Raw genomic sequence first — 26,677 nt, forward strand, 5'->3', positions numbered from 1 at the left:
AGAGACGCGTTATTTTGGCGTGTTTATTAGAGTAACTATATCTGGCTAACTCCGATTGGTAACCTCGCCGCTTCCACGATGCCGCTATTAGCGCTGGGACAGCTGTTGGAGCATATTTGAGACTGGTACCACCCTATTTCTTGCTTTATATCCCTCCCTCCCTTCTCCCCAACTGGTTCTACGGATTTCATTATGCAGCTCACTGTCTTGAACTTGACCGATGATCCTATGATCTGTTCTTGGGACGACAAGCGCAAGGATTGTGATGAACACCTGGTATTGGCTTCTCGAATCCCACTGGAGGCAAAGGTGCCCAGCCGTTGTAGGAAATTAGCGCTCTTCGGTCAGGCAGCTATGAAGGACACAGAGGGATGGTGCCCAGCTATGATTCGGTTCTCTATGAGAACCGGAGCTACTTGGCAGCGTTTAGAGGTAGAGGACGACCATCCTTGGTCCGTTTATGCAGTCAAGGTGAGTACTCCAGTAATTCTATCAGGGAGGTATACAAGTGACCCCCAAGATGCAAGATCAGCATAAATCATCGCAAACTGATAATCCTACCGAAGAGAAACGTCTCTGCATTCCTCTCGGATATGCCTGACGCGTCTCCACTGTATTCCTTGCTACTACCTGGTAAGTTTTGATAGAATGATACCAGCTGTGATGCCCAATACTAATGATTTTTCAGGCACGCATGATAGGTAGGACTGTCCTTTCCTGAACCTACCATTCTCGACTCATTCCCATCAGCATGGCTTTCTATGGATGGCCTATATCCCAATGCCAATCCCCTTCTACCCCCCTCGCCGTCCAGCTCCAATCCGGTATCAGGGTCCTTGACATCCGCCTCGCCGTCATCAACTCCCGTCTTATAGCCTACCACGACATCTACCCCCAACGAACGCCCTTCGAAGACATCCAACGCACCATCCATAATTTCCTAACCGCCCCAGAAACCTGCCGAGAAACCATCGTCATGTTCATGAAGCAAGAGGACTTTGCCACTACCAAGCCCAGCACGTTCTCGCGGACTGTGCACAAGGAAATGTGGAGTGGTCCTGGAGGGAGAGATATGTGGTTTTTGAAGAACCGGGTGCCGACCCTTGGAGAGGTGAGAGGAAAGGTGGTGCTGATTAGCCGGTTTGGGGGGAATGGAGACGGGTGGGAAGGTGGTCTTGAAGGGTTGGGGATTCATCCTACTAACTGGCCAGATAGCGCCAAGGATGGCTTTACTTGGGAATGTAAGGATACCCACGTCCGTACGCATGATTGGTGAGCAATAGTCGTCATCTCAAGTATGTCTATCTCACTTCGTCTTGAGGTATGCTATACCCTCCTTTTTGTCTATCCCAGAGAAGTTTGCACTATCAACGGAGATTTTGATGTACCCTCCTGCCAATGCCCAGCCTGAGAAGACGTTGTCTATCACTTTCTTTTCTGCTGCGTCATTCCCTCTCGCTACTCCGCCTGCCGTGGCGCAAGGGTTCGGTTGGCCGAGATGGGGACTCGGTGTGGAGGGAGTCAACAGCAGAGTTGGGGCGTGGCTTTTGGATCTGTTGAGCGGTATGGACGTCGTCGAGTCTAAAGATCTATTCGGCTCCGAAGTAAGGCTTCGGGGTTGGGCGTTGATGGATTTTTATTCTGACCCTGAACATGCACTAGCTGACTTGTTGGTAGAATGTAATTACAGAGGACGTTGTGCCGGTGAGGAAGGGTGGTAGATCAATTTTTTGAGACTCATCATATACGTAGATATGCGATCTATTCATCAAGCTAACTTCTTGACTAATATAAAGAAAGCCACCATACTGACGCGGTTTATTGTTGGGCATTCCACTATCCGAACTGATTGAACCACACAAACACTGGTTAAAAATATAAAGAACATTGTTGCAAAGTATAGGACACAATGTCAGCCACACTCAATCGTATAATCCAAGTTGGCACCCTCTGCTTGCAGGATGACTAAATCGGATTCCTCTACGCCATCTCTCTGTAATGACAGTCTCTCGATACCATCACCCATGGATTCCAATGCAATCCCTGTATCAACATCCATTAACTCGGAACAGTTGCATATCCGATCCAGACTCTTGTCCTTGGTGTCATCTCTCAAGATCCCCAAAGCCCTCTCAGCCGCAGCAAATTTTGAGGTGCCGAGACTGCTGGAAACGATCGGGCCAACGATATGCTCGCTATGCAAATGAATCACTACGCCAACGTGCTTCCCCTTGGGTTCGTGTCTACGAAGCAAGCGTCAGAAACGTAACGCGAAAAAAAGAGCAGTGTTTGTCGCACGAGATGACAATCTTGTTTCGACAGCCTGAACGGGCGACCCACTGATACAGCTCAGTAACGGGATCCCGGCGAACAGTCGGAGAAAGGACGACCAGTATATCCTCCATAACATACTCCACTATCGCTGCAGCAAGCTCGTAGTTATATCCCGAATCGATGAGGACAGCACCCATAACACTCTCAAAAATATCGCTGATCACCTTTGGCGGATCATACTTGTATCCCTGCGTAACGATATCCGTACTTGAAAGCGTTTTGAGAATGGGAACGTAATCTTCCATAGCCATGCTTAGCTCCACGTTGTTGATGAGTGCGACTGTATGCAAGTCGAGATGCTTGACGCCTAGAAAGGCCAAAGCAGCTGAACAGACAGCCTTAGTTCGGGGAAGAGCCAGTTGTTCAGAGGTGGCTTCCGGAAACTTTGCGTACAGATAATGCACCACGACGAGATCCAGCAATGCTGTATCAATGACATCAGAATGCGGTAGCAGGTTACAAGAACAAAAATGAAAAATACCGTCCCCTAGGAATTCAAGCCGCTGATAGGAAGTAGTATCAGCGAACGACGCGAACGAAGGGTGAGTAACGGCTTCGACAAGGAGACGGCCATTCCGGAACCTGTACCCTAGTCGTTCCTCCAGCTGAGAGAAGAGGGATGACACGACTCTTTCAGATTTCATGCCATAACGTTCCGGCCAAGGTGTGGGATCTCCCATAGCCAGTCCAAGCGCAAAACCTGCATGCAAAGCCATAGGTATCCCACCCGTAATAAAAGCTGCACCCAACGTAGCCTCCATACAATCCTGAAGACTCCTCCTTGGGTACGTCCGTTGTGCATAGCGCTTCGCATCCTCGGAATCACCATCCTCGTCCAAAACATATCTCCACGTCCTCAAGCTATGAGACTCCCCGGTAACGAAATGATGCAAGCCCGCATCCAAAGCTCTCACCATGAGGAAACGATTGGAGATACTTCCCTGCCTCATGTTATCGAGCTGACCTTCGTGCCGGTAGGGATACTTGTTGAAGAGATGAACAGTGGTGCAGAGTTCTAATACGGCGTCACCTAGGGTTTCCAGGCGCTGGTTGTTGAAGCTGGCTTGGGTGCCCGGTATAGTCAAGGCTTGGACTAGCAGGTCATCCAAGATTGGAGGAAGTCCTAGTTCAAACCTTGCTTGACAGGCACGATATATGTCGGTGATACGACGGCTGAGTTGGGGAAGAACTTGATAAGCCTGGATCATATCGTACGACATATCTAGCCAGCCACAACAACCAAGCGGTAGAAGGCGAACCAGCTGACTTTGAGATCCTTGGGATGCCTTGTCGATTTGCGACTCAAGGGTATACGAACCTATATTCGAACGGGGTAAGATGGTGACTTCGATCATGGGTCCATCAGTGGGAATTTCTGCTGTCCATTTCTTCCTAGTCCAACGGTTGACGAAGAACTCATAGTAGGTTGCGGAAGTAGCTTCAGGCGAGCCAGGAGGAGGAGTTGACATGGGAGTAAGGTCGTGGCGGATACGATGGAGGAGATAAGGCCTCCCGTTCTGATTTCGATTTAAGACCATCACTTTGTTATAGTCCTGCTCACCAATGCTGCTCCAATCAGAAGTCCCTTGAGGGTCAGCAAGAAGACGGTTCATAGCATCAAAATCAGGCAAGTGAGACGAAGTCATTGGAACAAGGAAAAGGCTGAGGGGGAGAATGGTCTCTCTGGCTGTGTTACGATGCCAAATAACCTGCCTCGTATACTGATCCATGGTTACTCGCTCTGACGCGGTCAGGGGCACTCGTTGGGCCTGTCGAATCTCGGCAACCGAAGAATAACTACGAACGGAGGCTTCAGGAAGTTTCGTGCCGGTGATCAACCCAGCAACATGTCGCCCGTCGATAAAGACCGCATGCATCCAGAGATTAGGACCTAATGTCCAAGGATCCCGAACCGGAACATCCAATGTTTCCGGAACGTTGACCTCAGGTATAGCTCTCCCATCCAAATCCTTGTCGTTTTGACGTTTACTAGAGACCGGAAGGAGGTAGTCATCAAAAACGTCTAGAGCGTGTAAATGCTTCACAGCCTGAAAGGCTACTGCGCGTTTCGCCTCCTTCTTCGAGCGCTTCACAGGACCGTGGAAAAGCAGGTTTTCAGAGGGGATCGGAAGGGCTGCAGGGAGACGAAGGGTCGATTGGAAATCTCCGGTATAGACAGGGACATGCTGAGGGGTGTACCTGTCGCAAGGAATGAGGGAGCATAGGTAGTTAAGCAACGATATAGAGTTATCGTAGCTGGCGAAAGCGCCTGTCGACGGAATGTCATACCGCTCGCGAGCCGCTAGGTCGAGGGGATCAAGTATCTCTTCCTCTTCTTCCTCTGTCGCGGCTTTGACTTCGCTTTCCTCCCGCCGGGCCTGGTAGATTGCCTTTAGCTCGGGCTCTGCAGAGCATAGCTGCTGGTACTTGGAGAGGTAGGCTATGTCGTCGTTTTGAACCATGATAACAAAGTTCGAGGCCTTGTTTCGAGCACGCCCACGAGACTGAACATATCCTACCAGATGCTGGACTTTGTCAAAACGGATGACCAGATCACAGGCCTAGATGATGATTCCGTATGAGGGAAGGTAAGCGGTCGGTTAAGGTATGATGGCTCACCGGAAAATCGAGGCCCTCTTCAGCTACAGAAGTGGCGATAACTGTCATAAACCGATTAAACAAGAGCCATGAAACGGAATGCAGTAAACTGACGTAAATTTATTTCCTTGGCTCGGAACGACTTAACGACCTCTCCTTGATTAGCCGTTGTAATGTCCTTGGACACTCCTTCGCTGTTGACACCATGGCCCACTAAATCTGCGCATCGTACGAGACCGTTGAGCTGCGGAATGTTGGGAAGAAGCTTGGCGAGACACATAGCTGTCTGCCGTTGCTCTACGAATACGATGCCCTGGAAAGTGGAGGAATGATGTGCCAGGATTACGTCGACAAGTGTCTTAATCTTCGGTGTGCACCATTCGAGCGGAATGGGTAATGGCGAGCAAGTTGGATTCGACTCGAGGATGAAGAAGGACTGAAAATCGAGGAGGATCTCAGCAATGTGGTATACCTCAGCAGGAAGTTCTTTGGGGGCTGGTGCGGTAACAACTTCAACGGTCTCCCCAGCCGCGGACTCTGAGATGAAACTGCTATTTTGCAGTATTAACGTCCTAATTTGATGCCACATCTCTGCATGAAGATAGAGAGACGCTGAGAAGGGACCTAGATTGTGGAGTGTTACACGGTATCTTCGCTCGATTTCTGCCCAAGGAACCTCAATGTCGGAATATTGCATGATATCGAAAACAGTTAACGAGGCCCATAATGTAGAGATGGGGCAGCTGGGTCTCAAGGGAGGAGGCGGGTATATCTGTATAGTCTGCGGCAAAGGATAAATAAACGTGCGGACGTAATGAATAAATGGAAAATACCTCCGATGGCTTAGGCGAGTTTTCCATAAGCTCGGAAACATGCGTCTGAATGCCGACGATCGTGGCGTCTAGGTTTGCCTCGAGTTCTTCCATGGAACGAATGGCATCTCGTGGGTTCAGAATGGGAGAGGCGGTCATCCCGAATATCTTTGGCCGGTCAGAGGTAGCGACATGTTTGTATTCGCGCATAATGCTGTTGTACGGATGATTCTTCCGTGTATGGTGACATTCATCGAAAACGATCAGAGAGACCTATCCCAAGAGTTAATATCAGACTGCTGCGGTAGGAAATCAATACCTTCGGTATGTTCCACAGCGAATGAGTGATAAGATTGAGGAATATCTGCGCTGGTGACGCATCAGATAAGTACTGCGTGCTGCAAATATAAATGTGGCACGGCTACCTGTCATCACAAAGACGTCATTCTGCAGGAATTTCTTCTGCCATCCAGCCCTGTCGGTCAAATCTATGTCGAGAGCTCCGTGCAGCTTTATGACGCGTAACGACGTGTGTTTGGCGATAAAGTCGCCTTGCTGTTCGACTAGCGCGACCTTCGGAACCAGAAATACGACAGCTTTGCCTTGGGAAGCCTCCTTGGTTGCAATCCATCGAATGAGAAGGATACTAATGAAGGTCTTGCCGCTACCAGTTCCCAATGCTGCGATGATATTGCCTTCCTGGGCTTGGACGAAGACCTCTTCTTGGTACTTGCGGGGAATCAAAGTGTCCCCTTCGATTGCGGACATGGTAGGAAGGCAGGGTCAGGAAACAAGGTGCACCACACGTCTCTACAGCTGACAGCTTGCTGAGGAGAACGAGGGAAGAGAGGGAAGGAAATCCGGATTTGCATATCACATTATCCAAATGGAACAGCATAACCACGTGTACCGCTTCTCTTTCACCATCACCCTCTCCTCTGAGTCATTCTACGGTCGACTGCGCCCCAGTCACAGCCAAGGAATATATAAGCATTACGTTTTCTGACTGTCTGCGTGAAGGACCATAATGTCAATAAATCCCAACGAAGATACAGAATTGTGCGTTTTCCTGACTTATTCCTGTCATCGGTGGCTGAGTACAGTATACAGCAACGATGCTCTTCGGAAGCATGGTATTATCCCCCCACGAGAGCCTACACCTTCATCGCCATCACCTCCACCGTCTCCGACGCTAGAAGAGATGCTGGAGGATTACACACCTTCCGAGCTCAAAGAGCTGAGTGAAGATGCTCCTGACGATGAGACGGAACGCCTGATCGCTGCCCATCGACGACAACGTATAGCCTTGGAAAGAAATGCTGAGAAAAAAGCCCGGTTCGGACGGGTGTATCCCATCGGACGGGACGACTATACTCGAGAAGTGACTGATGCAAGCAAGATCGATGAAGAGGATGATGACGAAGAGAAGGGTACAGGAGTCGTTTGTTTCTTGTATAAAGACGGGTACGTAGGCTTTGCCTGAGACTCCTACCCAATGTCTAACTCGTCGAACCACAAGGATTCCTCGAAGCGAACGTACTTTTGAGCACATCCGCGCATTGGCCACACGCTATCCCCGGACAAAATTTGTATCCATCGTTGGCGATAAATGCATACCGAACCTCCCCGACTCTCGTATACCTATGTTGATCATATACCGGAAAGGAGAGATTCGCAATCAAGTCATCGCTTGGGGCTCGGACCGGGAACGACGGTCTGAAGGTGCGGTTTTTGCGGTCATGAGTCGGCTCATTGATGCTCACCCTTCGCATAGAGCTGGAAGCCATTTTACTAATGACTGGCGCCGTCGACCTCCCCGATGTTCCTCCGACAGAACAACGACGTGGTGACGACGACTCGGACGACGACGATTCGGAAGACCGCCGTGATCCTTCCGCTCGGATGCGTTCTGCTGCCACCTCTACTAACGGAAGAACACAGAAAAATATCAGACGTTCAGGAGATGACGGAGATGATTCCGACTTTGAGTTTGACCTGTAATTCGTATGTATTTGACTTGTATTTCTAGTGAATTAAGCTGCTTTCACACCATTCCGTCTCTGCGTATTCCGGCTTTTGTTCCCTGGCTCGCCTAATGGTCGCGGACACAAGGACGCCGTTCTCTGCGCCGGTTATTCTCGGCTATTGAACGCGCCTGGTCACATGACATTGGTGGCACGACGCGTGACGTCATGTGGTCGCCAGGGGAATATAAATCGAAAATCAATTCATTTCCTTGGTCAACCATTCTTAGACGCACCCCATCATCCTCACCCATTTCTGCACAGCGTAACTCCGCTCTCCACAATAAAGATGGCTGGCTAGTTCATTTTCTGCTCTGATTGATACTTACTTACCTTTTCATATTTAGGAACGAAAAGAGCGTCTGACGACACTACTGGCCCCACAACCCGAGCATCCAAGGCGGCAAAGACTGACAATGGCACACATGCCACAGCAACCAAGGGCGCAAAGAAGGGCGGTAAAAGAGGTGCTAAGGTATACATTTACTCCATTATTCCGGTAAGGGAACCCTCTGAACCCCCCGGTTTTGATTCGAAGGCTTCCTTGCCCGCATCCACATTCAAGAACAAGGCTCTTCCCTTACACATTAATGTAACACACACACCTCCCAGTATTGCTGACGACGAGTCGGCTCCCGCTACCTCAGCTGATCCTGGGTTCTTGGCGACATTGGCACTGTTGCCCACAAGCTTTGCTACTGGCAGCTACGGCTGGAAAGGTACTAAGCGCTTCTCGGTGGAGCTACCCAATCCAGACGGCGGCGATGAAAAAGAAAAAGTTCAAGTCATGTTGACGTGAGTGATTGTCCGGCTCTGCTTGTCTCACTGTAAAATCATGACGCATGTCAGTGTCAACGCGGCTGTCGTTGGAAGCAAGCAAGCGCCGGGAGAAGATGGCGAAGCCAAAGAGGAGCACGCAAAAGAGGATGACGCTAAGGCTGAAGAAGAGCACAAAGAGGAGCACTCTAATGAGGAGGCCCCCAAGGATGATGAGAAGGAGGAAGCCAAGCCTGAGGAAGAGGCTAAGAACGGCACCGCTGAAGCTGAAGCCTAAGAAATTTTGCTATTCGGATTTTTATTGCTCAGATATATGCGAATTTATCAAAGTAACATATGTGCTGGCTATCTAGCGGCCTGCGCAAAAATCCAACCAATTTTTTTCTTACTCTCCAACTTTGAACCGGCACTTCCGAATTTCTGCCGTGTTGTGATGTGCTACACTTTACATGCAGGGTCGACGGTAATGGGAAGAGTCAATAATGAGCACACTTGCTTCAAAGGTTGACCCTACGGGCAACAACTGTGCGGGTCAAGCTCAAATATTTTTATACTGTCGTTGATTTTTTCTCACATAGCATCGTCGCCGGCTTGCCTGGTCAACCAAGGACCCAGACTCAGTGTCAGATATCTCGTCCTCATTCTTATCTGTGCCGCTTCTGCATCGCTATTCAGCCTCAACTTCAGCACCATACACACCACAGACTCAGCACCCGAATGGCAGGACAACATCTGGCCGTACCGCGAACAGGAACCCTGGGATATATCCACCGACTTTCCATATCCACGACTGCTCGAGTACGATGTTGAGGAGGGGACCTGGTTGCGTTTGGATGTGCATCCTACGACGGGGGATATCGTCTTTGACATGCTTGGAGACGTGTACTGTATCCCTGGTGACGAGCAGGATCGTCACAGTGTGGCGAGGGCCCGTCCTGTCCTACTTGGTGTTCCCTACGATTCGGACCCCCATTTTTCTCCAGAGGGCGACAGGATTGTGTTTCGCAGTGATGCAGGGTTAGGAGTAGAGAATATCTGGGTCATGGCCTGGTGTGGGTGCCATGAGATGGACGTCAGGCCGACGGTAGCGTTGCCCCGTATCCTCGACGAGCAATCTAATCGCCTGAAACGTGAGGGCAGGCTTGGAGGTAAGTATTGCTTGCCTCTTTGTTGTCAGGATCATATTGTCTGACCTGTCTTGAATTTCAGCGAGGCGTGTAACGAATGAGACATTTCGCTGGGTTTCCGATGCAAGATTCCATCCTTCGGGCAACAAGATAATCGCATCCAAATGGTATACTTCAAAAATCACTCTGTCTGCGTCGGAAGGGTGGGAGTACGATGTCCCGTCGCTCTCAGACGAACCCCAGAAACCGATCAGGCCGCAGAGTGGCCGTCGTATCCTGGGCAGGACTCTTCCTGCTGGTATGACAGTGGACGACTATGATAATCAACAGATAGGTCCTGAGCAATTCCTTTGGAGGAGCAACGATACTCTCATTTACGCCAAAAACGTCCAAGACTCATATATTATTTCCGTAGGCAAAGGTGATTTTTCTTTAGTCGCTTCACCACCTTGCATCTATTGATAGCATGCCACGTAGACATACATAAGGGCGTTTACTCCATTTTTTCACTCAATGTGACCAGTGGAGAGGAGGAGACCCTTGTTGATGCTTTTCCTGGTGGTGCCAGCCGACCCCAGCTATCTCGGGATGGACGAACCCTCGCATTTGTACGACGAGTAAGAAATCATGAAGTTCTTGTCCTGAAGTATGCGCTCTTTTCGCACCGTTGGTATCATCTGACAATGTCTTTCCAGGGACCTTGACACCGGTACCATTCACCACGTCTTCGACGGCCTAACGTATGATCTAAGCTCAGTTTGGGCACCAATGGGAACATATCCTTCCTTTGCGTTTACTCCTACCGATGACGCTATTATCATCTGGGGAGCAGGTCAAATACATCGTGTTCCTTTGGCTAGCAACCGGTACGGGGAACGGGTCACTGGTGGAACTCCTTATCCTATCCGATTCCGCGCTCATGTCGAGATGCAAATGGCAGAAACTATCAGAGGTGGCGTGGATCTGCTTTCTTTAGAAACTCAGGATAGCATGAGGGTGCATGCTTTCAAGGAGCTCCATATAGACGACTCTGGGGGACGAGCTGTTTTTCAAGCCGCTGGAGTGACCGTTGTCCAGCCTATAGGAAGCAGGGATGTGATCTCAGTACCTGTTCTTCACGGCGACCACCCGTACTACTCGCCCTCTTTCGTTTCTGGTTCTAGCGATCTAATCGCCCACTGCCGTTGGTCAGACACTGGCTTTTCCTCATTCGAAATCGCTGATCTGTCATCGGGAATCGCGTACGAAATCGAAGGATTGCCCCTAGGACGATACCTTGTTCCCGCTATTTCGCCGGGTACGAGCAGACATCGAAAGATTGCATTTGTAAAGACTGCTGGAGATTCGTTGACAGGGTCGATCGTAGCCACTGCGCGCCCGGGGCTTTACTTTGCTGACCTAACGTTACCTCTCAGCGGAGAACATGATAATGTTCTGTTGTATAATCTACAATTCATCCCTTCAAACATTGATTTCAGTGACCGTGTAATCAGTCTGCAGTTCTTTGACCAAGATCAGCTTCTAGTTGAAGAATCCGGACGTGCTTTCACCATTGATGCTTCCAATGCTTACACGCAGCGGGTCCTGGCATCCGGGAAAAAGTCAAATAAAGTTTCGGTTTCAGCGAACAACTTGGTGGCTTTTGTCGAATTCCAGCATGTGTACTTCGCCCGTGGTAGTGATGTCCAGCCTGGTGAACAACTCTGGGCGAAGCCGGGAAACGCTACGCGGGGTTTGGCGAGGCTAAGTCTTCATGGTGGGCACGACATCGCGTGGAGTGGGAATGGGCAGAAATTATTTTGGTTCTCTGGTACTATAAGACAGTGGCCTCTTCCTTGTGTATCTAACCCATATCTATTTCTAGGCCCTACACTTTTTTCGCTGGAAGTCACCCGTCTAAAGCAATGTATTTCCAATATCAAAAGCGACTTGTCGACTTTTGGTATCGGATGCGTGAAGGATCTTGTCGAATCACAAGAAATTTTCGTCGAGCATTCCACGGACATCGCACGTCTGAAGGACGAGGCCAAGGCTTCAGGGTCGTCGGGTGTCGTGGCAGTATACAATGCGACGCTTCTCACGATGGAAACTGGGCTCGTCGAGAACGATCTCATCAGGGAAGGAGTCATGTTGGTAAAGGACGGGATAATCCAAGCTATCGGCCCTATTAGTGATATTCACATTCCCGAAGATGCCGTCAAGTTTAATGTTAATCAGGGTATGTGTGAATTCATCAAATTGTCCCAGATTCTTGAACTCTAAATCTCTTCTATCTAGGATTTGTCATACCTGGTTTTATAGACGTTCATTCCCACTGGGGAGGCTATATCGTCCCTTTCCCTGCCAATTCATGGGAAATGCAAAACTTCCTTGCCTATGGCATAACGACGATGCACAAGTGTGTCTTGAATCTCTCACGGCTTCAAATATCTTCTCATAGGGAAAAACAGCCCCAGCTCGGATACTGTGGCAGCCTTCATAGAGCGCAGTCGATTAGAGAGTGGGCAATTCATCGGGCCTCGGATCTTGACTACGGGGTCTGTTCTTTTTGGTGGGGGATGGGTGGGGTTGCATGAAGAGATTGCGAATCTGGATGAAGCAGTATCTGCGCTGACGAGGATCAAGGCTGAAGCCGGGCCTGTGAGCTTGTCGTATAAGAATTATCAGCTGCCCTCGCGGTACGGTCGTGTCTTTTTTTACTTGATACGATACTCACGAATGGCATAGTGCTTCTCGTCAACGGCTGTTGAAAACGGCTCGTGATATGGGCCTGCTTTGTGTTCCTGAGGGTGGCGGCTATTATGATTGGGATCCTGACGTATATCATAGATGGTCAGAGGCCTTCTTATTTCCTGGCTGGATTTGGCTGACTCGGTTGGTATTCAGGCATGACTACGGTTGAACATGCGTTGCCAGTCTCCGTTTTGTATGATGATGTGCTTACGCTGTGGTCACAAAGCGGTACAGGATCTACGCCTACACATATCGTCAATTATGGAGGTGTTTTTGGAGAGCAGTATGTTTGGGCCACTGAAGACATTCCGAACGACCCAAAGTGAGTCGTTTCTCTTCATAGAGAAGAGTCCATGACCTCCATTTCTTTAGGCTGAGACAGTTCTCGCGGCACGATATTTTGGAAGGATTACATGAATCAACAGCGCGGCCATTAACCTGTGCGTCTTTCTCTCGCGACTAACTTTAGAAACCCTAACCCGTTCCTTCAGCATATGCTCTATTCAACGTTTCAATATCCACGGCTAAAATGGTGAGAACAGGCCTAAGGATGCATATTGGGGCACACGGGGAGAAACCGCTGGGATTCAATTACCATGAGGAAATGGCATTTACGAAGCATGGAGGTCTGACAAATTACGAGGTTCCCCTCTTCATATAATTTCAGTCCCCCCTTGTTTTAATGCGGCTGTCCATAGGTTCTTCAGGCAGCAACTTCATCGGCGGCAATCACATTTGGATTGTTCAGCTCAGTTGGCTCATTGTCTACGGGAAAATTGGCGGACTTTCTTGTATATCCTCCAGACGTGGATTTACTTGACGGGCCTATACAAGGCACGAGAGAACTGATGTACGTTGCTCGGGGAGGCAGGATATGGGAGGCGTATACCATGATAGAACAATGGCCGGTGAAAGGTAGAGTCCAAGCCATGCCTCCGTATAACCCTGATGCAGTGTAAGTTTCTACGACGAACTGATCTATACCATGCAATAATATACACAATGCCATTCGGCGTCTAAATGAGACCGTCAAAGTAAGCCGCGGTTGACTTGGACGACGCGGAAGGTGGCTTCGCTTCCGGCTTGGGGATAGCAGGTGTTGATGGAAGATAGTCCGCAATAACGGAGTCGAAATCCGGGGGTGGTCCTGGGGCGGTAGCCGGCTTGACTGAATTTCGAAGCATTGTTGAAACGATGAGCTGTCGAAGTGCGGCTGCGTCTATGGGCTAGAAGCAAATAAATGGATTGCCTCAAGGGATAAATGGACACTTACTTTTGGCTCGTCCTTCTTAGGAATGGGCGCGGTGGGCTGAGCAGGTGCAGGTTCCTTGTAAGTGCCGAGAGGACCAGAAGCTTTGCCCAAGAATGCAAGAACATCGCCTTTGGTCAACATGCCGCGTACACCAGTACCTTTGATCTGCTCAGCATTGGTTACATTGTTTTCATGCAGTAGGCGGTAGACGGATGGGAATAATGGACGCGAATGGGACGGAGGTGACGACGAGTGCGCTACTGGGGTCGGAGCTGGACGTGGGGTCGAAGGAGCGGTTTCTTGCTTGGGCGGTGAGGCGGTCGGTGGTGCTTCTGCTTCCTTGGGAGCTTCCACATTAGAAATATTATCACCCTCCTCTGCTAGCATGGCTATGACCTTTCCAACTGGTATATTCTTCGTTCCATCTGGTAGCTGATGCAAACTATGAGCGTAGCACAGATATGGACGCCAGCGACGCACCAGAATTTTTGCCATCACCCCATCAGTTACGGCTTCCACGTCAATAGTAGCCTTGTCAGTTTCCTACAGCTTGTCAGTATGTCAGAAACTAAAAAAAAAAAGAAGATGGGATATTACAATTTCAAGGAGAACATCACCGGCAACAAATGCTTCTCCCGGTTGCTTTTTCCAGGAGGCAATTCCGCCTTCGGTCATGGTTGGGGACATTGCAGGCATTTGGAGGGTACTGATTTCATGTCGACTGGGCGTTGAATGAATGACTGGGAAATTTGTCGGTCAGAAGGCGGACAACGAGGATACAGAATCACGCACGTCGTCGAGACTGCTGGGAACAGTGAGCAAGGGTCCTCGACGCAGAGCGAAATTGTCGAACGCCTCTCATGATGATGGCCAGCAGGCAAGAACAAAAATATGGGGATGAGCCTGGACGAGGTTGATCGTGACGCGAAAGTCTGGACCGGGATGGCCGGGATTATGGAAGACGCCGGGAATTGCCGCGATTGCAAATTTCCTCAATTTGATCCTTTTCCGAGTCCTGTCTTGAGCGTACTACGTACGTATTCATCCGCCAATGCTCCAGCAGCCCAGCAGCCATTCATCTAGCGCCTGTCTTTAGCATTGCTTTGGATGCGCGTCACAGAATAGTTCTTCTACCCTATTTCTTGCTCGCAGGATACCTTCTTGGTTGCTTTCTCCCAGATACCCTAAGCCTCTGCAACGGACGGATCGTATTCACCATGTTGGAGTTATTCATTTGGTTTCTTGCCGTGATTCGAAGTCTTGGAAGTCGTTTCTTCCTTCGGTTTGGCTTGTGAGCACCTCACATTTCCGCGGAAGCTTGTGTCGAACATTCTGACCCTATCTACCTAGGCATTGCGCAACCCACCAAATTCGCGTCATCCTCATATCTGGCGTCGTTATCACTTCCCTTCTCTACCCAGCGCTCGATTTGTATACCTCTACAAAGACCCAGTCTATCCTTGAGACACTTACTGCAATGAAGACCGGCTCCGGCTTCAATGCACAACAAGACTTGGTCGATATCTGGTCCGGGCATGAGAGCCTTCGTGTAGGAGGTGACTCAGTGTCCCGTGCTAGGTGCGGTGTCGGCCGAACGCTGAGGGTGGAGCGTATCCTCATTCAGAGCCCCCTCCCCGAAGACGATAGTGCCCTTAATCACCAAATTCTCCTATCCACCCTCAAACTCGAAGATCAACTTAACGAACTCATCGCCAGTCGCAAGATTCCATGCTTAAGGCATTCAGACGGCCGGTGTTTTGTGCTGTCTCCCCTCGCCTTCTGGCATTATGACCAAGACACTCTACTCTCCGACACCAATATTCTGGACACTTTGAATCTTTCAAAGAATGTCACCGTCTCAGGCATTCCTATAACGGCTCACACGGTTCTCGCCGGTCGAGACTCTGAAGAGCGTCATGTCGGCGGAACGAACTTCGATTTCGCGAGATACCTGGCTCTTACCTACTTCTTTCTCGAAGTCCGACTGTGTGGGGAAATCTGATCATATGTCTTGGATACAAACCATAGAAACCGCGAAAGTCGTCAAACACGGTGCTCCATGTACAGACAGAGGAACCGATTTTGTTGGGCCTAGAGGTATGTTGTTACTCCTTTCCGTCAGTCACCTCTCAATGCTTCCGGCAGTACCATTCAACGCCTTCCAAGAATAAGGCTCCACGTCGATCTCGGCTCTTCTCTATCTAACTTACATCAGTTTCGTGATATACGTAGTCTGGTCGATGCGCCAAATGAACACGGTTCATTCTCGGATCGGTGTAATGTTCACAGGTTTGGTGGAAATCACAGTTAGTACAATCACTAGTCTTAGTGTTTGTGCTCTCGTCGGCTTCAAGATTACGATGGTGCCTTGGTAAGTATCTATCTTTCAGGCCAATCAAACCATCCCTGATCACCCACTTGAATACAGGGAGTTATTGGCCATTATGATTCTGTTTGCTGGTGCTGAGAACATGTTCAATTTGGTTCGTCTAAATATCTTTGTGTAGCACTATGTTGACGTGTATCAAGGTGGATGCCGTTGGCAGAACCCATGTTACGTTGCCGGTCAAACAACGGATTGCCGAAGGACTGAGTTTCGCGGGAACTTCTAATATTCTCAAAGTGGTATCTTACAATACCATCCTCGGGGTTATTGCTTTCTTCGCTGGAGGCGCTATTCGCCAGTTCTGCGCATTCGCTATCGTGGTGCTGGTTGCGCATGGCTTCTTGGCCCATACGTTCTTTATTGCGGTACTTTCCATTGACATGCAACGCCTTGAAGTAAGTGATCACCATTCTCATGAAAATTGGTCTCAATGTCCGGCTATATAGCTTGAAGAACTTTTACGACAAGATCCTGGATTGGCACCTGCCGTTCCGCTTACGACTCCTGAGAAAAAGCACGTAAAACCTCGGTCAAAGTGGCAAAAAGTTGTCAATGTCATTCAAAGCCTATTCAGTGGGCGAGCGAAGAAGAACCTAAGCCTCTTCTTGGTATGAATCTGGTTACATTGCGGTTCAGTTCCAGTCTGATAGTGCTTCCAGCTATTGGCAACGACTGCGACGTTATATTACGCAACATTACCATCAGATATTAAAGGAAGCCCTGACACCTCTACTCATCAAGGAGCACATACGCGAGTAGATCGCAATACGCGCGTTTCAGATAACCACGACCCAGTCTGGCATCTTTGGAAAACGTTTAATCCGACGGAATCAGCGCTACACCTTCGAATTGAAAGCCCCACGATCTTAACCTTCCGACCTGATGTCGATAATACCACTACCCTCCCTGACCATCCCAAAACGCATCGGCTCAGGTTCAGAACGCTCAAACTGATACTTTGGCTACTCCAGATCATGGTCTTGCCTATTGGAGCTACAAACCTGGCACTTTACGGTCTGCTGTTGTACCTTCTCAAGGATGCCGAGCTACTTGAAGCTCAAAAGAACCGTGCAAACGTGGAGGAGGAGGAGGCTGTCCCAGACGAGGCCGCTTCTCTTCGAAATCAATTCTCATTCTCCACGCTCCCGCGGACATTCTCCAGCGACGTTGAGCTTATCGCAACTAATAAAGGAGGTCAAGTTGTCGCATCTGTTGGCGTGCAAAATGAGATCGTTGTATGGAATATAAACACCCAAATTCATTTATCAATCGATGCCACTGATGTGCTGCTAAGGTCGGCGAGCACGTCTTCAAGTGCTTCTGCCATTACGTGCGTGGCAGTTGACGAGAGAGGTGAACACTGCGCTATGGGAACCGGCGCAGGGGTCATTGCTGTGTGGGGGATCAAAAGAGGTCGTATACATGCATTTCCCCATCTCACGATGCCCAGTTCGTCCGCGGGGGTCACTGAAATCGAATTCAATAACCCGAGAGGAGGAAGCACTCCTCCTCATTCCCGCCCCACATCACCGGTAGACAAAGCTGCGCCGATCTCTGTGGTCGCGACGTATGAAAATGGTGTCGCGGCCAAATGGGCAGTCGGCGAGCTACCTGACGACGATACAGCTTCGCCCATTCAGTCGAGCGAACACGATCAACTCCCTTCTACTCCGAGTGGCACCTCTGGACGTCCTTTGTGCTGCCTTTTGTTTGGATGATGGGACGCTGGAGATTCAAGAGATTAACGAAACAGACAAGATTTTCATGCCCGACTTCACAGTCCAAGCGGGGAACCCTACTGATATTGTTACGAAAGTTGATGTATGCCGGACCATCATGGGAGACGAAACTCGCACTATCGTTGGGGCAGTGACTGAGGCGGGGGTTGTCTCTCTTTGGGATGGGGTGACTGGTGAAATGATCCGCGTCCTTGACGAAGCAGTATGGCAAAGTGACCCAGCTATGTTTCTCTCTGCTGCCCCGACATGCGTGCCGCCATTGTGGCCATCTGCCCCTTGACAGCATATCTCTCGTCTTCTCTGTCAATTACTTTGTTCACTTCTTCAAGGCCTATCTCAGCGACAACAACGAAACCCGACGATGCTCATGTACACCCACCCGATCTCTTAGAAAGCTCTCTTATGATGGTCTTGGCGGGCGTCGCTCCCGAAGCGGGAGCTTCGCGTCCCTGAATTCGCCTCAAGGTCGACTACTCGAGGCTTTCATCGGCATTTGAAGCCTCGTTCCCTGTATCTGCACATGGTATTCATTCGCGGCGCGCATCGGAGAAGGATTCGACTCGACGTGCTTCGGAGCTCACGTTACCTGTTGAGGAGTGTGAAACGAATCACGCGGTCGGTCCGGCTGAGAGTGTGAGGGGATCGTCGAAGATTTGGCAGAGTCTGCAGGTTGTGAAAGTAGGGGAGACGAGTTGCGAGAGGGGATGTTGGGGTGTATTGGGGTATCGAGTCGTTGGTGTTCGGAGGAGACCACGGAATGTCGGGAAGACGAACAAGGAGGGGGTGCCATCGTCTTCGCATGGATTATCGTTGGCGACGTTGGATCGGTGGGAAGTATGGACGTTCGAACCTTCGAATTTCGAGGTTCAGGCCTCTGCTCTGTCGATGATTGCTGATAGTCAGGACACGTTTTCCTTATCTGCGACGAAGAGCGCATTTCCTCGTTTGCCATTCACACGGGTATCGCCTTTAGTCGCCGCACGGTCGTATAGCCTAGCTGGGTTTGGGAATACTCTAGGCGTATTTAATTTTCTTTCTTCGTAGTCTTCTTTTCCATCTTTTGTATCGTCGTTCAATCGCTGCTGTACATCTATAGAATCATCATTTCGTGGAATTTCAATGCAAGTACGTATATATCATGTCATCTGCGTGTTTGACCGAACTAACGACGTTAAGCAGGAACAAGCACCATTTGCTCGATATTGCCAGTAAGTGAATGAAGTGCGCCTCAGTTACCTTAATGATCGGAAGTCCTGTCAACAAAAAAGTATAATATCGATTCAGAGACCAGTACTTATTAGACCGCCCTTTCTTTTTTCACCTGGTATCAGCCCTAGTAGTGCTTATCTGCTCCACCACGGTATTCTGCTGCACCATGGACCTGTTTCTCGTTCCCGACAACCCTTTACGAACAGTGCTTGTTTCGGCTAATGGTGTGGCACATTACCAAATCACCACAACGAAAGTACACGGACACCGCAAGATATCGCGAATACAGCGGCCTGCCGAGTCAGAGGCGGACAGCGTTGTCGCAGAAATTGAGTGGAGGAACTGGGATAACCCTACCATCGTGCGGAGTAGCAACCTTCGGGGATTGGGAGGTAGTGGCGTTCTGGCGACGGATTTCCTGCATAGACGGGGACCCTTTAGCTCGTAAGTCGTCGTCGCGACCTGGAACCCTGGTGATCCTGATCATTGGTATAGATCTCGATATTTCCTAGGCGATGACCATGCAGAGTACCGATGGAAGACGGTAAAAGGCGTCGGATGCGTTGTGAGTGCTCAGTGATCTCCCTCTATGTGATAGCAATAGTAACACTGAGCCTCCAGCTGACGCGAGTTGGCACTAATGAGGAGGTCGCAAGATATACCTGCATGTCGACCTCCGAAGGCCTGTACGCTGGTGAACGCAAGTCACGGTTGCGAATCCAGCCAGGGTGTACGTTGGATTTCGACTTGTTGGTAATAACCTTTGTTATAATGGAGAAGAAGAGACGAGACCATGCGGGTGACGGCACGGTGCTGGCAGCGCACGACGAGGACCCTCAGGGTGACGGAGGTGGAGATGGGGGAAGTGGGGGGTGTTGAATGTTCCTTTACCTTTTTCTCTCCTTTCCTTGGGTTTAAGTACGGGTGTACGTGTTTACTTATAGCGAGAAATTCGACCGGACAAAAGATTCCCGAGTCGAAGTTCAGTTGGCTGGGCGATATTATCGCCGGAGAACCTTGATATAAGATGGGAACGTTATCCTTATAGAAATCGAAAACCAGAAAGACTACAAGCCTTTAAAAGCTTCAATGTCGTTATTGCGCAGAGACTCTGAGAGACAGCAAAATGAGAAATCACTCGACTGCCGCGCCGTCGGCCCGAACGGCAATTCCCGACCATTTTAGTCACCGACAGTCGTGAAGGATTGGAATTCGAATGATCCACAAGAATCTGATCTATTCAAAGACCATGTCGATCTTGGTACGGGTGCACAACGCTCCATGCAATCTCAATTTTGGGGCTAAGCACTCGCGTGCGGGTTGCTGGGTTCTCAGCCAGCCCCGATCCGTATCGATCTTGTGGATCGAACAACCCCGATGCATCCGGTACTTGCTCCGCACCTTGAAGACAAGCCAAGCTGTACTTCCATCGTTCAATTTTTGACTATCTATGATCTAAGCAGTCTTTTTCTCGTGGCACTGGCCATTCATATCCCCCATTCTCTAATGGTGCAGAACTTGTTCGAAACACATGCATGTTTTACCAGTGACGGAGTCTTCCCGAGAGACACTAGTAACTTTTCTTGCTTCATACTCGGTTATTTTATCCAAGCCTATCCGAGAATGAAGAAACCTGTGTTCCGCTCATTCTTCTAGAAATGAATACTTAACATCAAGTTCTCCTGCTTACTACAGCAAGATGTGCGCCTTTGCTGACCCGGTCACCTAGCCTGACACCTATAAATGTTCTAAAATGATTATTTGATTTAGTTTTCATTGTCCAACAGGAAGATACTCCGGTTAGCCAAGTAATAGAACATTCGTCTGACTGAAAGTCGCTCTTACTAAGGGCATAGTACTTTTCCGGGGTCACATCGTCCCGCTCCACAGTCCCCTTACTCTGTCTGATGTTGCCAACGAGGCGGTTTAGTCGGAGAACTACTCCACTGTTCTGCAGATCTCATGCCATGTACGTATCCGCTACAGTTGAACATTTGTGAATTCCTAACAGTTTTCTATTTGAGTAGAAGTTAAGCAAATAGAGGACGTTCTACTCGGAGTGAAGTCTTTCTCTTGAGCAGGGAGTGCTTATAATAACTTAGGAAATACTTTACGTCTTTATCTTGTCCAGCATGCTTTCCACGTTTCTACACTGCTTTTTGCTGCTTTCTTCGCAGCGAGTATCGATGTTTCTGGCGAGTCTGACCTCTTTCTCCTTCAACGGCAGAAACTTTCGAATGTAGATATCAATACTCCTGCGGGCTACAGACATCACAGACACTTTCTATCTTTCGCGTCGACACCACTAGGCTCTCGTAAACTCAGTGATTCCTGTCGCTACAGAAGATATTAAGTCGTTCTTTAATGGGCGCATTTCATTTAGCAGAGCTCTTTGCATGGAGCTGAGTGTAATAGAAGAAGAAAGATGTGGTAACGGCCAATAGGTGAGCTACCTCCGTGTTCTTTGATTAAAAGTGCACTTCACAGCAACAACATCGCGGCCATGTAACGGTATATCGTTAGTATTTCCATAGGCTTCTAGTCCAAGCTGCAGTTTATTTGACCGTCGGTATGCTACTAAAACATCAGAGCAATACTATGAGTAATTCCACTTTCTGTTCGAATTTTCGTCACGACTACTGGTGTGGAGAAACCCCAGAAAGGAAAAGAAATTGCCGTATTCGGCTTGATTTAATCTCCCGAATGTTCGTTGCCGCAACGCCACAATGATCATCTGTTCTCTTCCGCTCCCCGCACCCGGACCGTTATTGTGTAAATTCCCCAGAAATTCAGCTCGGTCCTCGCACTCCGTTCAAGCGTTGGGCTGAATCAATGGTTCTCTGGAGCCACTAGCCTGCGGAGGCGCACCTTTGTAAGCGGCATGGGGTGATCAGCGATACGTCACAGAACCTAGATCAGGTGCGCGGCTCTGGCTTAGCCTTAAATCCAAGCAGTGTGTGCCCGAGGCGAGCGTGTTTGTTTCGTTCCTTCTCCCACCATGTCCTTTCGAGCGATTCGCTGGCTCGCCTGGGTCCCGCTCGTCGTCGCCCAGGTCAATCAGCAGCCTCCAGTTCATGGCGCTGCCTCGACCACTACATCCAGCTCTGTCGCGACGTCCAGCGCTTCAAGCTCGTGGCTTTCATCGGAGTCTGCGACACCCACATTCTCTACCGCTTCAGCGTTGTCCACTAGTAGCGACAGCTCGCTCGTTTCTGCTTCATATTCTGATGTCACCTCAAGCATTTCTGCTGCATCAACTTCTTCCGCATCAGACGCTTCGATTTTAAGTTCAACAGTCTCATCTGCTTCCGAGTCTACCGTAACGTCACTCTCTTCTTCGTACGTTGCTTCTCCAGCCACAACTACTCGACATATTGTTCCTATCTCGTCCTACACTTTCTCGCCCTTGCCCTCTCCAACTGGTAGAAGCGGGATCCAGACGGACCCACATACTCCTCCGGTCGTGGGCGCTAACTATGTGCCGGACTATTCTTCTGCATGGACAACTGCATATACTAAGGCAAAGAACCTTGTGAGTTACATCTACATGTGATCTGACAACTATTTGTTATGCCGGTCCGTTCCATTGAACTTAACTCCTTATATCGTCAGGTTGCTAGACTGACATTAGAAGAGAAGGTCAATGTAACAACTGGCGTCGGTTGGGCAATTGGTCGATGTGTGGTGCGTTCTAATACCTGCAAATTGCGCCGCCAAGCGTACATTATTCCAACCTTTTCTCCCCAGGGAAATACCCCCGCAATCCCAGCCCATAACTACCCTGGATTGTGTCTTGAAGATTCCCCTCTAGGCGTTCGGTTTGCCGACTACGTGACCTCTTTCCCCACTGGGGTGAATGCTGCCGCGACGTATGTGATTGGAGCTGACACTTTTTATTGAACTCAACGTAATTGCTATAGATGGAACCGGCGTCTCATTCGTCTTCGGGGGCTGTACATGGGTCTTGAACATTACGGGAAGGGTGTTAACGTTGCTTTGGGCCCGATGATGAATATCGGGCGAGTCGCACAAGGCGGTCGCAACTGGGAGGGTTTCGGCGCTGATCCATATCTTTCCGGAGAAGCCGCGTACGAAACCGTTCTCGGGTTGCAGGAGGGTGGCGTTCAAGCGTGTGCCAAGCACTTGATAAACAAGTGAGTTGTTTCTGATCCAGTGGCGCCTCAATATTGATGATTTATGTCATAGTGAGCAGGAACACAAACGGACTCAAGAAAGTTCTGATGTGGACGACAGAACGCAGCACGAAATTTATGCACATCCTTTCATGAGGAGTGTCATGGCTGGTGTTGCCAGTATGATGTGCAGCTACAGTGAGTCTTTAGAATGTATTGGCTACGCAAGACTGTTAGACGTCAATAGACCTGGTCAATGCTACTTATGCATGCGAGAACGACAAGATCATGAACGATATCGTCAAAAAGGAGTATGGTTTCCAAGGATGTATGTGCTCATTCATATTTCCTTCGCTTTGCTGACCTTCGCAGATATTATGTCGGACTGGCAGGCCACAATGTCGACGATATCTGCCATCACGGGCCTGGATGTACGAAATGTTGACTTAAGTGAAGAAGGGACATTGACTTAACATTTCTTAGATGACCATGCCAGGAGACGTGACGTTTGACTCTGGCGATTCCTACTTTGGCGGGAACTTGACAGCTTATGTCCACAATGAAACCATACCTGAAACGCGTGTTGATGACATGGGTAAGATACGCCTGCCTTTAATCCCCGCGGACGTCCAGGGATCTAATCGTGCATATTTAGCGTCTCGTATCCTCGCTGCATGGTATTTCCTACACCAGGACGACCCGACTTTTCCAGATGTCAATTTTGACGCATTCCTCCCAGATAACGAAGCAACTAACGCCCATATCGACGTTCAAGACGATCATTACAAGCTTGTTAGAGATGTTGGTGCAGCTAGCACTGTTCTTTTAAAGAACATTGGTTGCGCCCTACCGTTAAAGAAACCGAGAAGCTTGGTGTTAATTGGCACGGATGCCGGTCCAGGAAGAGTCGGGCCTAATGGATTTGCGGACCATGTGGGGGACAAACACTATATTCATTTGTATGGCGGTATTGATTTTTTTTTCGCAGGGTGGGGATGATGGAACTTTGGCTTCGGGTTGGGGATCAGGGTAAGTATCCACGCGATGATGGTGAAATAATTTCAGCTTATGTTTCTGTCAGAACGGCGAACTTTACTTACCTCATTACTGTAAGATCCCATCTTGGACCGGGCCTATGACTTTTTTGACTCATGTATTTTTGTAGCCTCTCGAAGCGATTCAAGCGAGAGCTCGGAAGGACCGAACCTCTGTTTCATGGGTCTTGGACGATTTTGACCTTCCTCGTGCGGGCAATGATGCTATTCGAAAGTCTGCTGCTCTCGTCTTCATTAATTCTGACTCTGGCGAGGATTACATCACAGTAGATGGGAATGAAGGTGATCGGTATGTAGATCTCGTTAATTCATCTCATGCGATATAACGAATTATTTCAGAAAAAACCTTACGGCGTGGCATGGGGGAGACGATCTAGTCCTGGCAGTGGCTGCCCAGAATAACAACACGATCGTCGTCGTTCATAGTGTCGGTCCTCTGATTGTTGAACCCTGGATTGAACATCCGAACGTTACTGCTGTAGGGGCTCCCTTGAATGTTTGTTCCTTGGCTAAGCAGTTATTAGGTGCTCTGGGCCGGTGCTCCCGGGACTGAATCTGGCAACTCGCTCGTAGATGTATTGTATGGTGACTGGAACCCTTCTGGACGTCTTCCCTATACTATTGCCAAGAGCGCCGACGACTATAACGCTCCACTGATAACTGGTGGAACCGATGAGGATATCCTAGACATTCCGTATACTGAAGGGTCAGCACACATGTTCTTTTACTATTGCTATCTAAAACACCACCACTGTTCAGGTTGCACGTCGATTATCGTCATTTTGATGCTGTACGTTTCCTGCCTTTTCTCCAGCACCACTTTAATCATTTGATTGGCAGTATAACATTGAACCTCGTTTCGAATTTGGCTTCGGACTGAGCTATACCAACTTCACATACACTAATCTTCTAATTTCTAAGATATACGGACAGTTTGCGAACAGTGCAGATGCGATCGCTTGGGAACAAGGAAATGCTACAACCCTAAGTGTAGGGTCTTCCACTGCCGCTTGGTAAGCGCACATTGTTTAGATTATGCCTGATTACTCACACCTACCGCAATTATAGGCTCCATGAACCTGCATACAATGTCACGTTCAGCGTCCAAAACACTGGCTCGGTTTATGGCGGCGACGTACGTCTCTGATTGGTCTCTATTTGCATTCATTGATTCTAAGCGGATTATGAACAGATACCGCAACTGTACTTGCATCACCCACGATCTGCTAGAGAGCCTCCCTCAATCCTGAGAGGATTCACTAATGTTGAAATGCTACCTGGAGAGACTGTCACCGTGTCTCTCGCTCTTTCTCGGTATGACCTGTCCATCTGGGACGTTGAACTGCAGGGTTGGAAAAAGTCGTATGGTACGATTGGAGTGACTGTCGGCCGCAGTTCGAGGGATGGGAAGCTCCATGGAAAAATACCGTAGAGATCGAAGGACGGACTCTACCAATGAATCTCGCAAAACAGACTTTTAGATACCTCATTGTTGACTTTCTTGTTGGACCACAATTGTATATCATATTTCGTAGAGCATTAACATATCTAGTGTTTTGTACTGTGAAGCGAGTGCAAGCCGAGTTGTTGCACTAGCCGACCCAATGGTCAATTCGAGGTCGATAAGAAACGGTGAGATATTGTAATTTGTATTTGACCTCCCTGTGTGTTTTGATTCCGAACCGGCCCGACTCCGGGCGGAATGGCGTCATGAGATAGCTGATATCAGTCTTAGACCAAGGTCTAAGTAACTGGCCCTTTCCTCAGAACGATCACCATGCCTTCTCTCGAACTGAAAACAAACGCTGTTGTAAGAACTTGCGGTCATTCTGATCTTTCCTGATCTCACGATCGTTCATTAGATCCCTGATCCCAAGTCGTTCGCGCTTGAGTTCTCCAAGGTCAAGTCATAGCACTGTTCAGAAATCTTTATTCGCGAAACTGATATATTTTCCGACAGGAATCTGCCCGCATCCTTGGAAAACCCGAGGCGTACATTACTGTCAGTGTTACGCCTGTTCCCATCATGACCTTCGCTGGGACGACTGATCCTGCTTTTGTCCTGCTCGTGGTATGCCTGAACTCTTTCTTGCAACGAGTGAGACTCCAACCTTCGTACAGACCAGTCTCGACAACATCAACCCGGAGAAGAACGAACAGTACAGTAAAGAGCTCGCTGCTTTCTTGAAGAAATCCCTTTCCTTGCCGGACGACAGGGGATACATGCAAGTCTTACGAGTTAATCATCTGATCACTCAAATCTCACGATAAATTTTCTTAGCACGTTCCTGGATCCCGGAAGGGCACACTTGGGGTAAGTCTTTACAAAGCGTCCCCGCAGTTGCCAACTCATCCATCTTCACAGATACAAGAGCACCACCTTTGCGACGATCTTTGGAAAGTAAAGCATCATGAAACAGAAGTTGAAGTCTATGCTGAATCTGTAATTGTACAAATCAAAGTCGTTTGTCAGCAATGCCATCCAGGAAGATCGTTCC

At 49.1% G+C, this 26,677-nt stretch overlaps 10 protein-coding genes across 10 annotated transcripts; 8 read left to right on the top strand and 2 right to left on the bottom strand.

The window, feature by feature from the left end:
• The first annotated feature begins 72 nt into the window (after window positions 1-72).
• EV420DRAFT_1542684 (PLC-like phosphodiesterase) lies at window positions 73-1,884 on the top strand. Its single transcript, XM_060473172.1, has 5 exons — window positions 73-471; window positions 528-633; window positions 689-701; window positions 751-1,272; window positions 1,322-1,884. The coding sequence occupies exons 1-5, from the start codon at window positions 193-195 to the stop codon at window positions 1,719-1,721; spliced, it is 1,320 nt and encodes a 439-aa protein (XP_060330781.1). The 5' UTR covers window positions 73-192; the 3' UTR covers window positions 1,722-1,884.
• Window positions 1,885-6,653, bottom strand: EV420DRAFT_1542691 (P-loop containing nucleoside triphosphate hydrolase protein). The gene is made up of 8 exons (XM_060473173.1): window positions 6,170-6,653; window positions 6,064-6,113; window positions 5,766-6,017; window positions 5,047-5,713; window positions 4,954-4,994; window positions 2,816-4,895; window positions 2,299-2,758; window positions 1,885-2,243 (listed from the first exon to the last, which is right to left on the bottom strand). The coding sequence occupies exons 1-8, from the start codon at window positions 6,510-6,512 to the stop codon at window positions 1,913-1,915; spliced, it is 4,224 nt and encodes a 1,407-aa protein (XP_060330782.1). The 5' UTR covers window positions 6,513-6,653; the 3' UTR covers window positions 1,885-1,912.
• EV420DRAFT_1334346 (thioredoxin-like protein) lies at window positions 6,654-7,804 on the top strand. Its single transcript, XM_060468849.1, has 4 exons — window positions 6,654-6,803; window positions 6,855-7,208; window positions 7,264-7,466; window positions 7,519-7,804. Exons 1-4 carry the CDS (start codon window positions 6,772-6,774, stop codon window positions 7,743-7,745), a joined length of 816 nt encoding a protein of 271 aa, XP_060330783.1. The 5' UTR covers window positions 6,654-6,771; the 3' UTR covers window positions 7,746-7,804.
• Window positions 7,805-7,988: 184 nt separating this feature from the next.
• EV420DRAFT_1334351 (uncharacterized protein) lies at window positions 7,989-8,938 on the top strand. Its single transcript, XM_060468850.1, has 3 exons — window positions 7,989-8,064; window positions 8,116-8,563; window positions 8,618-8,938. The coding sequence occupies exons 1-3, from the start codon at window positions 8,058-8,060 to the stop codon at window positions 8,820-8,822; spliced, it is 660 nt and encodes a 219-aa protein (XP_060330784.1). The 5' UTR covers window positions 7,989-8,057; the 3' UTR covers window positions 8,823-8,938.
• An 89-nt stretch (window positions 8,939-9,027) lies between these two features.
• EV420DRAFT_1642853 (uncharacterized protein) lies at window positions 9,028-13,364 on the top strand (the record flags this gene model as incomplete). Its single annotated transcript, XM_060477421.1, has 14 exons — window positions 9,028-9,070; window positions 9,124-9,693; window positions 9,755-10,093; window positions 10,150-10,318; window positions 10,368-11,482; window positions 11,537-11,890; window positions 11,950-12,072; window positions 12,113-12,350; window positions 12,400-12,451; window positions 12,502-12,550; window positions 12,589-12,727; window positions 12,778-12,845; window positions 12,897-13,048; window positions 13,104-13,364. The coding sequence occupies 14 exons, from the start codon at window positions 9,028-9,030 to the stop codon at window positions 13,362-13,364; spliced, it is 3,672 nt and encodes a 1,223-aa protein (XP_060330785.1).
• A 57-nt stretch (window positions 13,365-13,421) lies between these two features.
• EV420DRAFT_1620677 (pyruvate dehydrogenase X component) lies at window positions 13,422-14,519 on the bottom strand (the record flags this gene model as incomplete). Its single annotated transcript, XM_060475600.1, has 5 exons — window positions 13,422-13,631; window positions 13,679-14,089; window positions 14,138-14,200; window positions 14,255-14,397; window positions 14,450-14,519. 5 exons carry the CDS (start codon window positions 14,517-14,519, stop codon window positions 13,422-13,424), a joined length of 897 nt encoding a protein of 298 aa, XP_060330786.1.
• A 355-nt stretch (window positions 14,520-14,874) lies between these two features.
• EV420DRAFT_1620678 (sterol regulatory element binding protein cleavage-activating protein) lies at window positions 14,875-18,826 on the top strand (the record flags this gene model as incomplete). The annotated part of the gene is given in 12 exon segments (XM_060475601.1): window positions 14,875-14,948; window positions 15,008-15,645; window positions 15,830-16,020; window positions 16,187-16,438; window positions 16,490-16,651; window positions 16,703-17,337; window positions 17,359-17,396; window positions 17,427-17,641; window positions 17,670-17,984; window positions 18,004-18,084; window positions 18,112-18,227; window positions 18,262-18,826. 12 exon segments carry the CDS (start codon window positions 14,875-14,877, stop codon window positions 18,824-18,826), a joined length of 3,282 nt encoding a protein of 1,093 aa, XP_060330787.1.
• A 331-nt stretch (window positions 18,827-19,157) lies between these two features.
• On the top strand, window positions 19,158-19,870 carry EV420DRAFT_1270223 (TonB box-containing protein; the record flags this gene model as incomplete). The annotated part of the gene is made up of 3 exons (XM_060467556.1): window positions 19,158-19,435; window positions 19,487-19,556; window positions 19,613-19,870. 3 exons carry the CDS (start codon window positions 19,158-19,160, stop codon window positions 19,868-19,870), a joined length of 606 nt encoding a protein of 201 aa, XP_060330788.1.
• A 2,119-nt stretch (window positions 19,871-21,989) lies between these two features.
• Window positions 21,990-25,611, top strand: EV420DRAFT_1270370 (glycoside hydrolase family 3 protein; the record flags this gene model as incomplete). The annotated part of the gene is made up of 18 exons (XM_060467566.1): window positions 21,990-22,523; window positions 22,604-22,675; window positions 22,739-22,860; window positions 22,912-23,145; window positions 23,198-23,322; window positions 23,372-23,452; window positions 23,497-23,555; window positions 23,608-23,719; window positions 23,780-24,057; window positions 24,113-24,153; window positions 24,206-24,233; window positions 24,290-24,468; window positions 24,519-24,657; window positions 24,704-24,885; window positions 24,939-24,969; window positions 25,020-25,192; window positions 25,248-25,314; window positions 25,372-25,611. The coding sequence occupies 18 exons, from the start codon at window positions 21,990-21,992 to the stop codon at window positions 25,609-25,611; spliced, it is 2,697 nt and encodes an 898-aa protein (XP_060330789.1).
• A 121-nt stretch (window positions 25,612-25,732) lies between these two features.
• EV420DRAFT_360812 (Tautomerase/MIF superfamily) lies at window positions 25,733-26,677 on the top strand. Its single transcript, XM_060481844.1, has 6 exons — window positions 25,733-25,811; window positions 25,915-25,989; window positions 26,042-26,080; window positions 26,140-26,250; window positions 26,301-26,493; window positions 26,545-26,677. Exons 2-5 carry the CDS (start codon window positions 25,957-25,959, stop codon window positions 26,448-26,450), a joined length of 333 nt encoding a protein of 110 aa, XP_060330790.1. The 5' UTR covers window positions 25,733-25,811; window positions 25,915-25,956; the 3' UTR covers window positions 26,451-26,493; window positions 26,545-26,677.

Source organism: Desarmillaria tabescens (genome assembly GCF_030435595.1).
Source record: "Desarmillaria tabescens strain CCBAS 213 chromosome Unknown EV420scaffold_17, whole genome shotgun sequence".
NCBI classification, from domain to species: Eukaryota; Fungi; Basidiomycota; class Agaricomycetes; order Agaricales; family Physalacriaceae; genus Desarmillaria; species Desarmillaria tabescens.